Source organism: Rhinoderma darwinii, chromosome 8 (genome assembly GCF_050947455.1).
Source record: "Rhinoderma darwinii isolate aRhiDar2 chromosome 8, aRhiDar2.hap1, whole genome shotgun sequence".
In the NCBI taxonomy this organism is placed as follows: domain Eukaryota; kingdom Metazoa; phylum Chordata; class Amphibia; order Anura; family Rhinodermatidae; genus Rhinoderma; species Rhinoderma darwinii.
In genome coordinates this window covers 97,516,148-97,532,286 of record NC_134694.1, presented here as the reverse complement: position 1 = coordinate 97,532,286, position 16,139 = coordinate 97,516,148, and the positions used below count along the sequence as shown (strand labels likewise).

At 37.7% G+C, this 16,139-nt stretch overlaps 1 protein-coding gene across 1 annotated transcript in view; it reads left to right on the top strand.

Moving 5' to 3' along the window:
* Positions 1-16,139, top strand: part of DOCK11 (dedicator of cytokinesis 11) — a 207,940-nt gene that overhangs the window by 61,544 nt on the left and 130,257 nt on the right. Inside the window, exons 24-30 of the mRNA XM_075835963.1 lie at positions 627-745; positions 2,772-2,841; positions 5,856-5,981; positions 8,925-8,996; positions 9,768-9,914; positions 11,254-11,337; positions 14,490-14,601. Of these exons, the coding sequence (XP_075692078.1) occupies positions 627-745; positions 2,772-2,841; positions 5,856-5,981; positions 8,925-8,996; positions 9,768-9,914; positions 11,254-11,337; positions 14,490-14,601 (730 nt within the window). The remainder of the gene's footprint in view (positions 1-626; positions 746-2,771; positions 2,842-5,855; positions 5,982-8,924; positions 8,997-9,767; positions 9,915-11,253; positions 11,338-14,489; positions 14,602-16,139) is intronic.

Sequence of the window (16,139 nt, the reverse complement as noted above, 5' to 3'; positions counted from 1 at the left end):
CATGGACTCTCTTTGGGGTTCTTTGAATCCTGTTTGTTATGCACCCTCAACATAAGCTCTGCTCTAGACATGACACAGTGTATCAGTTTTACCTTTAAGTAATCCTATAAAGGGGTCTTTATCTTTTGTAAAACATCATTGATCCAAGTATTTAATTTAGAGACTTGGTCTATTGAATTATAGTAGATGGAGAGAGCAAATTTCTAGGAAGGTTCCGGCATGCATTAAGCATCCCACTTTTTATATCCAAAAAACAGCTAAATTTTATTTACTGGGGTTTCAAGCCCAATTTTATATTACAAGTCTCATTCAGACAAGCAAATCGCACGAGCCCCCCCCCCCCCCCCTACCCCCGTCAGGTTGTTACATTTTTTTGTTCTGTTATGGTCCTCTCCAATAACATTGCAATAAACATGGTTGTGCGGAGAAAATTTGTAGTATCAGCTGTAGTAGTAGTAGTAGTAGTAGTTGTTGTTGTAGTAGTAGTAGTAGTAGTAGTAGTGATTTCTACATGCTTCATTCATGGCTTCCAATTTGAATACACATCTGTCAAATGGACCATGTCTGACATCTAGTGGAAACTTGTGTGTATTACACCATTAATGCTTTTTGTCATTTCACTGCAGTGTTTGCACGCTATGGAGATTCCTGTGATGGTTCAATTCTTGCCTGTAACTCTCATGCAGCTCTTTCAAGTTTTAACCTCACTTTCCAACGAAGATGAAGTAGCTTTAAATTGTACATTGTAAGTGTGGATTCCTTATGATATTACAATAAATTTATTTGAAAGTAGATGTTAAATTAAAATGTTTTTATGCACCAAAGTCATCCAGAAAATTGTTCAGCACATACTCTACGTCAATGTGCCATATTTATTAAGTGTCATTAATGATGACAGCCCAGTGTTAAAAAAGTGTGTAATAGTGATTCATCTGTGTTCAATTTATGAAAATAGCACACAACACTTAACTATAACTATGGTGCATTTTCCTCCTCATTTACGATAGTCCTTGATGGTGTTTAAATATGCCATCTTTCTGTGCCAAATCATAAATGCTAATATGATAAATCGTGTAAATTACACCCGCTTCTTCCAAAAGTAAAAAAAAAAAAATCCAGAAACTTATGCACAATAATATGTTAAAAGTAAAAGACAATCCATAGCACATTTTGGACATTGTTATGTTTAAATCTTGTTTTATGCATTTTGCTTAATAATATTGGGTCAATGACTGTTTAGGATCTGTTACAGTAATACGTGTTGAGGAATTTAATGAAATAATCTCCTTGTATGTTCCAACCCTGAGGCTGTCATTGTCAATGTACTTTGAATGTTAAACGCAGAGGAGTCACATAAGTAAGTCTTCCTGTGCCATTTATGATCTGCATCTTGTGTTTCTAGCTGAGGTTATTGAATGTTACTGATCTATTTGTATACATTAGGCAAGGAGGATGTATTAAATAATAGGTATGAAGTTAGGCTTCAGTCACATCTGCGTTGTGACTCCGTTCATGAGTTCTGCCTGACCTTTCCGTCAGGGGAACCCATGAACGGAATCCAAACTGAACCATAGGTTTCCGTTTGCATCACCATTGATTTCAATGGTGACGGACCCGGTGCAAATGGTTTCCGTTTGTCTCAGTTGTTTAAGGGTTCCGTTGTTTTGAGGGAATCATGCAAAATGACATGAAAAATCACGCATGTCTGAATAGCCCCATTGAATTGCATATGTCCATGAGCTGTCTTTTGTTTTAACGGACAGCACACGGACGTATACAACGTTCGTCGGAATAAGGCCTAAGACTGTATGTAAGGTTGTATGGACTTATCCGTTTAAATGTGAGATATTTGGAAGGAACAGAAGGCACTATGTATGCTTACGACGTAAGGAAAGTCTCCTTTAATTTTTGGCTATAAACATTATATTTTCACAAGCATGGTGGAGGATCCGTGCAAGTGTGGGGAAGTATAAAAACATCTGGAGTTGGTGATTTGTTGCAAATGAGGACATCATGAATGTTGATCAATACAAACATTTGGAAAAATGTATTCTACCACAAGATAAAAAACACAAGCACAATACCTAATAGCATTGGGATAATGCAAAGTATTTTTGGGGATTTGACTGCAAGTCTATCCAGTTATATGGTATGTTTATAGCTAAAAAGCATACTCCACTAAAAATGAAACAAAAATAATATAAAATGGGCAAATATGCCAGAGTTTGCTAAAAGAATAAATACTACCACTGCTTTTATTTATCCCATGCGAAGGGACAATGAAAACTGAGCAAACATTTTTGGTGGCCAAGTACCTGATCATGCACCACATTGCACTTATTAAAAGCACAGCATGAGGACCAAGACAGTACTCCCTAAAGACTTGGCATCTATCCCTTGGTATACACATACCACAGGTTGAAAGCTTAGGGTTTATGCCAATCAAGGGACCCACGGGTAACTTCTTGCAGGCATCTCCTGCAGCCTACCTGCACACTCAGATCCCAGTCATAAAACCCCAGCCAAGGACGTGAGCATGCAGGCAGGCTGCAGGAGTGACCTGCAGGAAGACACTCATAATTCCTTCACACTGGCAGGGACCACATAGGTGAGACTTTGAGGCTGAGGTGGATCACAGTCAAATGTTTATATCATAGCATTGGCTTCTTTTATAAATCCATTGAATCTATAAATTGAAAGAAGCATCCTTTGTTTCAACAGTTTAAATGTTTCTGTTATTTCAAATCATTTACGTGATGTTTTCATTGAAGGGTGCTGCTCCATATTGTGTCCAAATGTCATGAAGAAGGTTTAGATCATTACCTTCGGTCTTTTATAAAGGTAAGATATCCTGAAAACGACACTTCCCTAAGGCCCCATGCTTACGACCGTAGGGTTTTTACTGTCCACAAATACACATCCGTAGCCATCCGCAATTGCAGAAGTGCTCATAGGCTTCTATGGGCGAGTCTGTGCCGCAAATACGGACAAGAATAGGGCATGTTCTATATTTTGTGGATTATTTCTACGGCCCGGTCACACATCTGTAAATTTATGGAAAGGTGTCTGTGGCCAATTAAAATGAATGGTCCACAATTTCATTCATGATTACCTGAGCCGTAATTACGGCTGAAAACATGGGGCCTATGGCCGGATTCACATGAGCGTGTTCGGTTCGTGATATACAGTCCGTATGTCGGACGCATTTCCCGAATCGAACACACTGCAGGGGGCCGGGCTCCTAGCATCATAGTTATTTATGACGCTAGGTGTCACTGCCTCTCCGCGGAACTACTGTCCCGTACTGAAAACATGTTTTCAGTACGGGACAGTTGTCCCGCAGCGAGGCAGTGATACCTAGCGTCATAAATAACTATGATGCTAGGAGCCCGGCCCCCTGCAGTGAGTTCGGTCTGGGAAATGCGACCGACATACGGACCGTATATCACAGACTAAACCCGCTCGTGTGTGGGAGGCCTTACAGAGTTTTCCTTTTTTTTCATAAAATAACTAATTATCTACTATTATTTATGTCAGCAATAAACTTTCTGTGAATATTTTTCTAATGGCAATGATATGAGTGCACCCTGTATAGTTGTGTATCCAGTCCACATTCGGGAATTATAAAATCGAAAAGTTTTTGATTTGATAAAATCCATTGATTAGTCGTGATCCTAATCAGCACTAAGGCTTTTGCAGTCTGTAGTTTGTAAATTAGATATATTTGGTCTTTAAAGAGGCTCTGTCACCAGATTTTGCAACCCCTATCTGCTATTGCAGCAGATCGGCCCTGCAATGTAGATTACAGTAACGTTTTTATTTTTAAAAAACGAGCATTTTTGGCCAAGTTATGACCATTTTTGTATTTATGCAAATGAGGCTTGCAAAAGTCCAAGTGGGTGTGTTTAAAGTAAAAGTACAACTGGGTGTGTTGAAAAGTAAAAGTACAACTGGGCGTGGATGATACTTCTCATCAGAACGCCCAGCTAGTAAAAGTAGTAAACACGCCCCGATGTACGCACATAATACATGCCCACTTGTACTTTTACTTTTCAACACGCCCAGTTGTACTTTTGCAAGCCTCATTTGCATAAATACAAAAATGGTCATAACGTTACTGTAATCTACATTGCAGCGCCTATCTGCTGCAATAGCAGATAGGGGGTTGCAAAATCTGGTGACAGAGCCTCTTTAAACAGCCTGTAGTCTGCTGATGAGCAACTGTCCTTCTTGTTGTTATTAGATTCCTCCACAGCTAAAGGGAGAGATCCAGATAATATTATTTTATTGGATTGCCTTTTAAGCCATTCGCTAGCATATTTTAGGTGAATCTACATTTTAAAGGAAGTATGTCAGAACAAATATTTTTTTTAATCAGGTTTTCATTCTAAACGCATTTATTAAGTTATGTTTTTAGGGGTGTTTTTTGTTTTGTTTTATATGACTCCATTTAAAAATAAATTTTCAGCTTTGCTGTGTAGATTGATCACAGGGTCAGCAGAGTCATCACAATATCATTAAAGGGCAGGGGATTTAGTGACAGCTCTAATGTACTGCTGGAGGCCTAGATAGGGCAGAATATTAACACTATACTATACACACAAGGCTCTGTATGTTTCTCCCCTGCACTCTCTGGTCTCTGGTGGGGAGGGCTGTACTCCATCCCTTCCTAAAGACTGTTTGATTATAGACACTTTTATGTCGGTTTACCCCCATTCAAGAAAACACCGCCCCATGGATATTTAAAAAAAATCTAAAATAAATAGCTACATTTAAAACAATAATAAATACACTAGTATAGAAAACTCATTACACGGGTTTGCTAGCAAAAGGAATGATGATAAGTATTTGTAAAAAATTATAACTGTATTTTAACACCTATTTACCAAAATTTGAAACCTAAGAAAAATACGGAAGCGTTTGCTGAATAATAGATTATTCACCCAGGGTAAAGGACGTGGACCTCCTTCCGTTTGTTACCCTATAATGTAGTAGATGTTACCTGCAGTCCTATGTAACACCACAGATAATACAGTGATAACTCTCTGAATACAGATAATGTAGATGTTACCTGCAGTCCTATGTAACACCACAGATAACACAGTGATAACTCTCTGAATACAGATAATGTAGATGTTACCTGCAGTCCTATGTAACACCACAGATAACACAGTGATAACTCTCTGAATACAGATAATGTAGATGTTACCTGCAGTCCTATGTAACACCACAGATAACACAGTGATAACTCTCTGAATACAGATAATGTAGATGTTACCTGCAGTCCTATGTAACACCACAGATAACACAGTGATAACTCTCTGAATACAGATAATGTAGATGTTACCTGCAGTCCTATGTAACACCACAGATAACACACGGTGATAACTCTCTGAGTACAGATAATGAAGTAGATGCACATTCAGAAATATATACAGATACATATATAGGCACTTAGACACACAAATACACACACACAAAGACACACGTGCACACATACTAGAACTTATACGCACACAAACACTGAGACACACAGACAAATAGAGGCACAAACAACAGACAGACTGAGGACTCACATCTCCTTCCTCACCGGCTTCTTGCAGGTCGGGCTGTGGGCGGAGCTAACTGTGCCCCCGACACCACGTCCTTGCCAAATATATATATATGATTATTTCTTTTCTACGGACTGACGCCTATTTATTTATTAAAAATTTAAATTAAATTCATGAGACATTCCATTTAACTTATAACCTCGATTCATGGCACTACAACTCTTGCTAACATTATTGTTTACTGGTATCTTCACTGCTTTTCAGCCAGCTTCATTAAAAATCAATTTTATATGATCTTTGCAGTATGTCTTCAAAACACAGAAGCTGCGTTCTCCTCAAAGCAAGACGCTCCATGAGATTTTGGCTACCACATTGATCACAGTTCTGAAGCAGTCAGCTGATTTCCTGGCCATAAATAAGTTATTAAAGGTAATACGGCTGTGTTTTCTGGGTTAGTTCACTGCCTGAAATGAAACGTTTGGCTGCCGTTATACCGCTGAATATGTGAGGTTTTGAAATCCGTACATTATTATTGTTGCATCAGTGTATTTTGAATTGTTTGCTTATTTTTATTCGTTTGTAATCACAATGTTTTTAGGTTTCTTTTGTATCAAAACACCTAAGTTTCACTTGCTCTAATCTCTTGTTGGAAAATTTTACGTAGAAAAATTGTACATTAAAGCCTAGGGCCAGCAAGTCATAGAAAAAATGCAACATTACTGTGACTTGTTTCACAACTTTCCCTATGGGAGAAAAAAGTTGCAAGCAAAAATGCGACCATCACAAAAAAATCTGATCAAAATACTTTTGCGATGGTCACAAGGTGACATACATTTTTTTTTCCCCTATGGAAACTTGTGATGTGGCGTGACTAACTGGGACTCACAGGTGACCCCGTGCGCCTTGGATCATGCCCATATATTCTCTAACTTTTGTGTAACTTGGGATAGCCTCTTATAAAACAGCCAGGGGCTTCCGCTCATTTGCGGATGCCCCAATAAAGATGTTAACAAAGTGTTTATGGCAGGAGCAAGGGGGCACACTAGTGAATTTATCACTACTAAAAGACTTAGAGGGGTTGTCCACTTTGGACAATATCTTTGTCTAAGAAGGGTCTCCCAACAAAAAGTTGATCACAGGATGTCCTACTAATGAGATCCCCAGTGATCAGCTGTAATCTGTGGGAGAACCTGGCAGCAAGTGTTCAATATCTATGTGGCGCCACTACAGGAGAAACAAGAGTTACACATTTCCAATTGAAATCAATTAGCTGTCAGTGTAATGGAGGGATTGAAGTGCTGGATTCTCCAGAGCAAGATATGCTCTATGTAGCTGCTTTTTGCTCTGGCTAATAGATGAGGATCCTGAACATGGGGCTTTGCACCTCTATTATCTCAGAATTTCATGATAGGTTATTTAAAAATGTGTTTTCTAAACAGGAAATCCCCTTAAAAGCATATTCAGAATAAAAAATGTTTTTAGAAGTAGTAGTAAAGAGCACAATGTCCCAAATAAACCTAACCAGTGTAGGCTCTGCTCAATTGCATAATTACATCCTAATGAGCAACGAGGTCCGTAATATTATTAAGCGTCGAGGAGTACGAGGAGCGGGGAACATGTGGGATTAATATATATATATATATAATTTTTTAATTATTCTACATTAAAGGGGGCAAGGATGGCGACAGGCACAATATAATCTTATCTGCCTAGGGAACCAAAATACCTTGTCTCAGCTTTAAAATCGATAGATACCGCCATGGGGAAAAAAAAGTAAATTTCTATGTTTTTATTTATCAAGGCCTTAATAACAATTGTGTGTCATAAACAACTTTTATAACCAAAGAAATAACATCTGGTGACATCAAAAAATGCACAACAGATTTCATAATGTAGTCATAAAAGTAAACCAATATTCAAAAACCAGGTGGGAGAAAATAAGTACAGCATATAATTCAGTAACATGTAGAACCATCTTTAGCTACAATACCTTGAAGTACACATTTTCTTTAGGAGTTATCTATCTAGTCTCTCACATTGGGAGACAATTTGGCCCACTTTTCTTTACATTTCTTCTGTTTATTGATGTTTGCGGACGTTCGTCTATGCAACACTTTCGTAAAGAGCATCTGTTACCTCTCCTGTCATGTCTATTTTAGTAAATAATTGTATTTTCCATGAAATAAAAATTTTGGTTCATCTTTTCTTAGACTTCTACGTTGTACCATTCCTCTGTTATTCCTCCTAGAAATTTAGGAATGAATTGACAACTGGGTGTTACCAGTTGGGGTTTTTACCCACACAGACTCACAATGTCCAATCAGTGCTGACAGAGTGAGACTGTGTAGGGACACGCCCCTTTGACAATGGGAATGGTAACACCCAGTTGTCATTTTATTTATACATTTTTAGGAGGAATAACAGAGGAACGGTACGTCGTCCTAAGTTCTAAGAAAATGTGCTTCAGAATTGTTATTTCATGGGGGAAAACAAGTATTTACTAAAATAGACATGTCAGGAGAGGTGACATGTCCTTTTTAAGATCCAACCACAGCATTTCAATAGGGTTGAGGTCTGGGCTTGGATTTCGCCATTCAGATCTCGATTTGCTGGTGTTTTTTTTTTTTAGATGATAGTACTTTCTTTTTTCCATGACTCTAGATAGATTAGATAGAAATTTTATATCATTAAGTATGTAAATTCAAGGTGTACTTTTGCAAGAGCAGAAACCACAATAGACTTTTTGTTCTATAAATCCCAAATTAAATATCAGCCACATGGCCATAAACAGGTAGACGAAAACATTGCTAGCTCAATATTGACAGTACATTTACAAATATGAGCAGCGGTTGTAGATTTAATTGATTCTACTGTTGTAATAATTTGATGGTGTCATGATATTGCCATAGCCAAGTAAATCATTTTAACCATTTCATCATACTAAATAGTATTTTGTGCATATTGGAGCAACTGTTAAAATTCACACATTTGGTGTAAAGTGAGTTTTGTATAAAACAATCAAAGTAATATAAATGAACTAGTGTTTATGTACAAAGGTAAATTCTACCATATTGATCCCTATAAAGATATAGTTGGAAAGTTATACAAAATTATAAACATGGCAATTGACAGAGAAACTCTTGTTTGGTCACTTTGGTTATTCCTAGGAATACAAGTGTTGAAATGTGAATTTTTGGAAACTATTGTAAGGCCCAATTCACACATTGCAAAAGCAAGAATGGATCCTCTAGGCAGGAGAAGTATAATAGGATGCATTTACAGATTTAGGCACAGATTTTGGCCAATGTTATAAAACACTTATATGATGTGTTGCCTAAAAGTCAACTTGGTACCCCATTATTTTTTTTCTAGTACTCATGGTTTTTCTTTGAAGCATTGGCAAAGGCTATGGCATTGTACCTAATAGAAGAGAATAAAATCAAGGTAAGCTATGCTGTTGTGTGTAATGTGAGAGTCAAGAAAGTCTCTATAAGCTCAGTTGACATATATCTAGAACCTTAAAGTGAAACCACCACTTAACACTATTCTCTTTTTTGGTCCACAATTCCGTAGATTCATTTTTTAATATATCTTTATAGTGGTTAGAGTTCTGTTTTCCTGATACACTGCTCTAAACACTCTGTATAAATATGAACGATAAAATTCTAACGGCTTGCAGCCGCCACTAGAGGGTGCTTGGGAGATTACTGCATACTGTTTTATTATTGAATGCAATGTATAGACAGTATGCTGGAAGCTCTTAAGCTCCCTCTAGTGGTGGCTACAGGCATCAGTAACCAGGTGTTTAAAAGCAATTGTTCCACCATACCAACTTATCAAAGAATAGGTGATAAGTGTTTGATTGCTTGGGGTCCCACCACTGGGATCCCATCTATCACCAATCATGTTTCAACGGAGCGGTGGTTACGCATACACACTGCCACTACATTCATTCTCCATGGAATTCGCAGAGATAGCCGAGAGGAGAGGCCGGACACTTCACATTCATTAGCATACGGCGCGTTAGAATTAAAAGTTACTTTTCCTAGTGCGTGCGGCATGATCGCCAACCTAGGTAAGATAAAACACCTATTTAGTGGTGTTAGCGGTGTGGGGGGGGCAATAGTGGTAAAAGGCTCCCTTTAACCTATGGACAAAATGATTTTCAGAGCTGTTGATGTCTTAGGGTTTAAGTTCCAGTTTTATTTTCTATAGGTACCTCGACCTCAGAGGTTTCCAGACTCTTATCAAAATGTTCTACATTCTCTGCTGCTCTCAATAATACCACATGTCACCATAAGATATGGTGAGATTCCAGAGGAGTCCCGAAATGTCAACATGAGCTTGGCCAACTTCATCAAGGTAAAATTGTCTCTATGCACGCATTATTTGTAATAAACCTATTGTTGTAATAGGATAGGATATATTAATATTTGATATAAAATTATAATTATTCTGAAATTTCAATGTAATAATATCAGAAAACAAATTTCCCCCCTTACATTTCACTATTCCCCAATCCCCTCTCCAACCTCACCAAGATATCGATATTGAATATATCATGTGTATATCACTGTAGGCCAAGAAGTTGCTGTTTTATTTTCAGCGTTGCCTTGATACTTAGTGGATTTGCCTTGATACTTTGTAACAAAAGTGTATTTAATCTCAATTTCCCTTTGGCACATTTGATATGACCTACTTAAAAATGCCAATGTAGTTGGCAGGATTGACAGCGTACTCTACAATTATCAATGGATATCAGCCAATGCAGGCAGCCAGTCTTCTCTTCTATATGCAGCCAACTTATCTGGTGCATGGATATTTGATGTTCTGACTATATAATTTATTGCAAGAAAAAGGGTGAACTACCAGGGTAGCAAGTAGAGCAGCTACTATGGGGCCAGCAACCAAGGGGGCCCATTGCCACTCAGAGGTTAGGTGCAGTTAGTTATCACACTGGATAGTGAAAGGGGACATTTAATGCAGAGCCCACAGGTACAAAGGGCAGAGTTGAGACAAATTTAGATTAAAGGGCTGAACTCTGAGGAAGGTGGTCATGGTGGAGACCTATGCCAAGGTTTGTCATGGGGACCCATTGTTACTTGTTACGTCCCAGTTCCTGGGTGTCATTTCTAAGATTTGCGAATATATAAATCATGGAGGATATTTTCCAAAAAAGCATATTCAATGGAAGTTTATTAACCGTTTCTGTTTATATGTGTTAAAGGGGTTGTCTCATAAAATTAAAACCCCTGTCCATATGGCATATGGACATCATAGAGGGTCGTACCATGGTGGTCTGTAAGAGCAACATTGTCCGGGCGCTGAAGGGGAAATGTTTGGCCAAAAGCAGTCACAGGAGCTGTCACAAAGTTGATCGTCGCACCAGCTGCTATTCAAAACTGAGCAAGCTTTTCTTTTTTATAACACAAACCAAAGAATTGTATTAAGCGGAAGGAAAATATAGCATTAAGAGGGCATTTTCCAGAACTGTATAGAACAGCATATTATAAACATCCAAATATAGTTTGAATTCGACTTTGATCTTACATGGTAACTTCCTCGTTACATCATACCCTATAAAATAATAAAGACATACAGTAAATGGTTTGGATAAAAACAAGCTTTATTTTTCTTCTTTTCAATACCTACCATTATTTTTATCTTACCTTAATATATTTGTGCCTTTATGTTGTTTCAGAGATGTCTTACATTTATGGATAGAGGATTTGTCTTTAATCTCATCAATGACTACATGTCTGGATTCAGTCTTAAGGATCCAAAGGTAAATTAATAAACATTCAGAAAGTGGCATATTACACGCTAAGAGTTATTTTAAGGGTTAAGAAATGTTTTATTTTGTCCTCTGCATGTTGTAATCAGCCGGCTAGACTCCATGGATCATCTGTACATGTGGCAAACGTATCAATGCATTTTGATCACAATATCCATTGTTATTGTTGCAGTAGATCCACTTATATTGTTGGTGGATTGAAGCTTTCTTAAAATAATGGTTAAAGTAGATGGTTCATACCAAATCCAAAGCCACATTATTTTTCATAGCCTTCCTTTATAAACTCAGACAGGATTGGATTTTTCAGATTGGGAAGTAATTTGATTTTATGTAGTTAAATTATATTACCATTTGCTTTCTATGTTGTATGCCGTTCTTCAGCGAAGTAATTAGAGCAGAATTACAAGTCATGCACGAGAACATGTTGCCGTTCCATTGCCTAGTAATACAACAAACATAAAAGAATTTGTGGCTATACTGTACTGTATAAATCCAACAGAAAAATCTGAGAAACACCTCCATAATACAGTGCCATACAGAGGCACTGTATAACAATACACAGTCTAATGCTGTCTAAGATTTACTCATGGGGTCTAAGATTTAGAGAGCAAAAATTTAAACTAGGCAGTCAGAAGATGCGCCAAATTTATCAAAGTGGGGCACCTGTATGCTAAATTTGGCATATTTTGTTTTATATGCTGGACACTTTTCTTTTCCTTATACCATCTTTGATTTGGCTTATTTTACAACTGAATTTTCTGCTAAATTTTTGCACAATTTTGGCAAACTTCGGCGTATTTTAAGTCACTCCTCTTCGTAAAAGCATCCAGTGAGGCAAAAAGATATTTTCTTTTTGGCGCATTTGCTTAATAAATTGGTCTTCAACCTGATGCAACATTATGCGCCAGAAATGCACCACATTTTCATGCATTTTAGACATATTTTAGTCGCAAGCACAACAGTAAATTTGCCCCTATGTGTCTCTGTACAAGCTCCGTGTACATGGCTCTACTGTATACTTTAAATCTTAGTTTATCTAATAACAACGTCCATTACCTGAATACATCTCATGTAGGATGACTCAGTCAGAGCACTCTCCTGTAGAGTGGACATGGTAATTAAAAAGACAAAGCACAGACACAGAGCACACTATACTATACAATTACAATTTCTTTGCTTCAACGAGTCCAAAATATTGTCTCTCCTAAAAAGATAAGTCAGGATACTTTAAAAAAACAGGTGGGTTCAGAGCTACGTCTCCACTCCAGTGCCACGCAATTGCAGTTTAATAAGTTGGTTCTGTGAACCTTTCACCACTCCACGTGGGTTCAGCAATTTATAGCCTTTCTCTCTTCTGCCTGTTTTCTGCCTTACCAAAGAGAGCGCTCTGACCTCCGTCACTGATTCTACGGACGTTTCCAGATGTCGAGACTTTACTGCCCTCCGGTTGTGGGTCACAATCTTGCGTTTGCACGCAATTTGTACGTCCGGGATTCAACGTAGCAATCCTGTACAAATATACGAGGGAAGATAATAGAATACTATAGAATGATATGGAATCAGTGGTAAAGAAATTTCCTTCGCTTTAATAATGCACTTAAAAAGTAAAAACTTGTATAAAAACACATATTTAAAACCATCAACGAATCTGGACGGTACCCAGCCAGAGAGTCAATGAAGAGGTGGCTGCACATGTGAGCAGCTTTTTCCATTGATTCCGAGGAGCTACGGAAATAGTGGAGCAAGCAGGCGCCTCACCAAGCAAGACGGGCTAGCATGAACCCCAATATGGATATAGGTGTGGGTCCAAAAGCTGGGAGCCGTATCTATCAGACATTTATGGCACATACGCGGATATGAAATGAGAATACCTCTTTAAGATTTACTGTGACTTCTAGTCGTGGACGTCCAAAATAGTTGTTTTCTATACCTGGGCCATGTTCTATTATTGGATAATTCCTGTTTGTATGTGGAGATTTTTCTGTTAATAAATATATGCAATAATAGACAATTCCCTAGTACATGGGTTTAGGGTGGCTTTAACATTCCTCTTGCAGAATCAATAAAAGTCATGCAAATAGAAACACTAATTCCTGCCATATAAAATTAAAAAAGCTTTTATTTTCGACTGATAACTTATCAAACACATTAAAGACTTTGTACTGTAATACTAACCTTTGTTTCACTACAGAATGTCATAGCTGCGTTTACTTTGGCGATTGTCAGATGGGAATTATTTCTATCTAATGAATTTCTACTGATAACAGATGCTCAAGCAATAATACTATTCTATAATGAAAGAAACCTTCAACAACGTATTATTACATTACTAGTGTTTTCCTGGCATATACAAAGTAATATGTTCTGAATTGTGGACCTCATATTCCGCACCGTTGCCCTGCAAATATATCCTGATCTCAGTTTGGAACATGTACTAATATATATATATGAGAACAAGAATAAAGCAGCACAGCAACAGCAGTGGGTGCAGGCCTCCTAGGTTGAGGCTAGGAACCCTTGTTAATGAAATCCTCAAAAAATGAAGAGGCAGCACTCCAAGGAAATTGGTGAAAAAAAGTGGTGTGTTTATTCATCCCAGGTCACCCAAGCTTGACAAAGATCCCATAAAGACGGATCGAAACGTTGCCTGCCTGGGGTGAATAAACACACCACTTTTTTCACCAATTTCCTTGGAGTGCTGCCTCTTCATTTTTTGGGGAATTTTTTGGGGGGATTATATATATATAGATAGATAGATAGATAGATAGATAGATAGATATTTATACTGTACGTTGTTTTTTTTTATTTTATTTTTTATTTATTTATTTATTTTTGTTCATTTTACAAAAACAGTTTGTCTACAAGGATGCTGACTCCAGTCCTTGATAAATGCATAATTAAGCGGGTTTTCTCATCTCATCATGACAATCCCGTCATATACTGAAGCAGGCCTGGCTGTATCCGTATGACTTAATATGGCAAAAAGACAGGGGTCATTGTAATGAGACAACCCTTGTAGCTTCTAGCTACATTATTTCTATGGAATATTTAAATGTTTTGCTGACTTGCTGAATCTTGTTCACTTTTAGTGGTGCTAGATAAATGTTTAACATATTACAACTTATTTCTTGTTGAATTTACAGATATTAAATGAATACAAATTTGAATTTTTACAAACCATCTGCAGTCATGAGCACTTCATCCCTCTAAACCTGCCAATGACATTTGCCAAGTCTAAACTGCAAAGAGTCCAAGGTAAAAATTTATATTTTCCTGCCATATTACAATAAACACAAATTACTGTATATTTTACTATTATTCTATTTAGTACTTATAGCATGCGTTTATTTGTTGTGTTTCACCTTTTTACAACACTTTTGAACAGTGCCCCTGTTTCAGTATGAAAGATCACTCTGTTGTCTGAGCCTACGCAATTCTAGATTCCTGTTGGTGGATCCAGATGTTTTCAGCAGAATGTGAACGATCTAATGAACATCGGACCATAGCAGATGACTAGAGATGTCAGATGGCAATTAGATTGATCATGTTTATAGCTCACCTTGGGTTCTTTGTTTCTCCCAAGAAGGATAAGTAGAGAAGGATTTCAGCCATTTTTCCTTACTCTTCCAGAGGTTTAATGTGGTGATCAGGAGTGATAGCTGCCAGCCAAAAGTGATGTCACTGTGTCTTTCTGGCTTTAGTCTGTGTTATAGAAGGAAAAAAACATTTGGAACCATAGGTGCAGGCAACTCACGCACATCTTTTATATGGCTTGACTATCCAGCCCCATGTCAAGCAAGTATTCAGAGTTCATATTCCTGGCAATTTCACAGAACACAATAAATACTGTATGTGATCCTGCTTGACTTCTTTTCTCTAGGGCTGATAGGGAATAGAAAGAGATAGCGACATTCAAGTGGTGTCTGATTGGCTGCTACTATGTTTCTATGTAAGATTTGTGTGTTGTATTGTAGGGACACTTTGACTAGTATATTTGTATGTGCACTGACCTGGCTGCTACATTTTTATTGTCTCTGTTGTGGCAGCAGCTTTTCTGTGGCATTGCTATATGATTTTTATTTTTTTTATGCTTTTTGGCTGCCAAAACTAATGGTCAATTCTGCATTGATGTTATTACTGTGTTGAGATTACTATTTAGCTCATGACCAGACAAATCCGAGGAGCCAGGAAGTCATTAAGCCTAGAAATTTGTATTGGTGTTTAGCAGAGGGGGAAGGCGGCTAGGTGGCACCACTGTGTAGTATTATGTTGACCAGGTCTGGGTACAGGCTGCTGTGAGCACTGCTATCTGGTATAAATGTGAAATGTCATTGCAGCACTAACTGTGGACACTCAGGCTGAGAACACAATGGTCTTGAGGTTATTACAATGGATGGTTTGTGAGGTTTGCGGCATGTATGTGCTTGTATGCTTCCATGACTGAGGCTCCTGAATGGCAGCTAGTCATTATTGTGGCTCCCAAAGGGCAGTTATCCAGTCACCCCTGGTTTATACTGCACATACCATATAAAAAGAAGGCAAAAAAAATATATATAATCTGATGGGTTAATTAAATATTTGTATAACTTAATAATAATATTAATATACTTCAGAATTTCTAAATACAATTTAGATAAATCTCTAGAAGGATCTAAGACTAAAGCTGGCCATAGACATTTGATTTATGTTGGCAGATCTCGCTAGATTTGACAGAGTGGTCTGCCATCAGGGCAAACAAGGATTCATTTTTCCTATCTAATCCTCTTCTTTCCCCATCAGACGTGCTTGGCAGC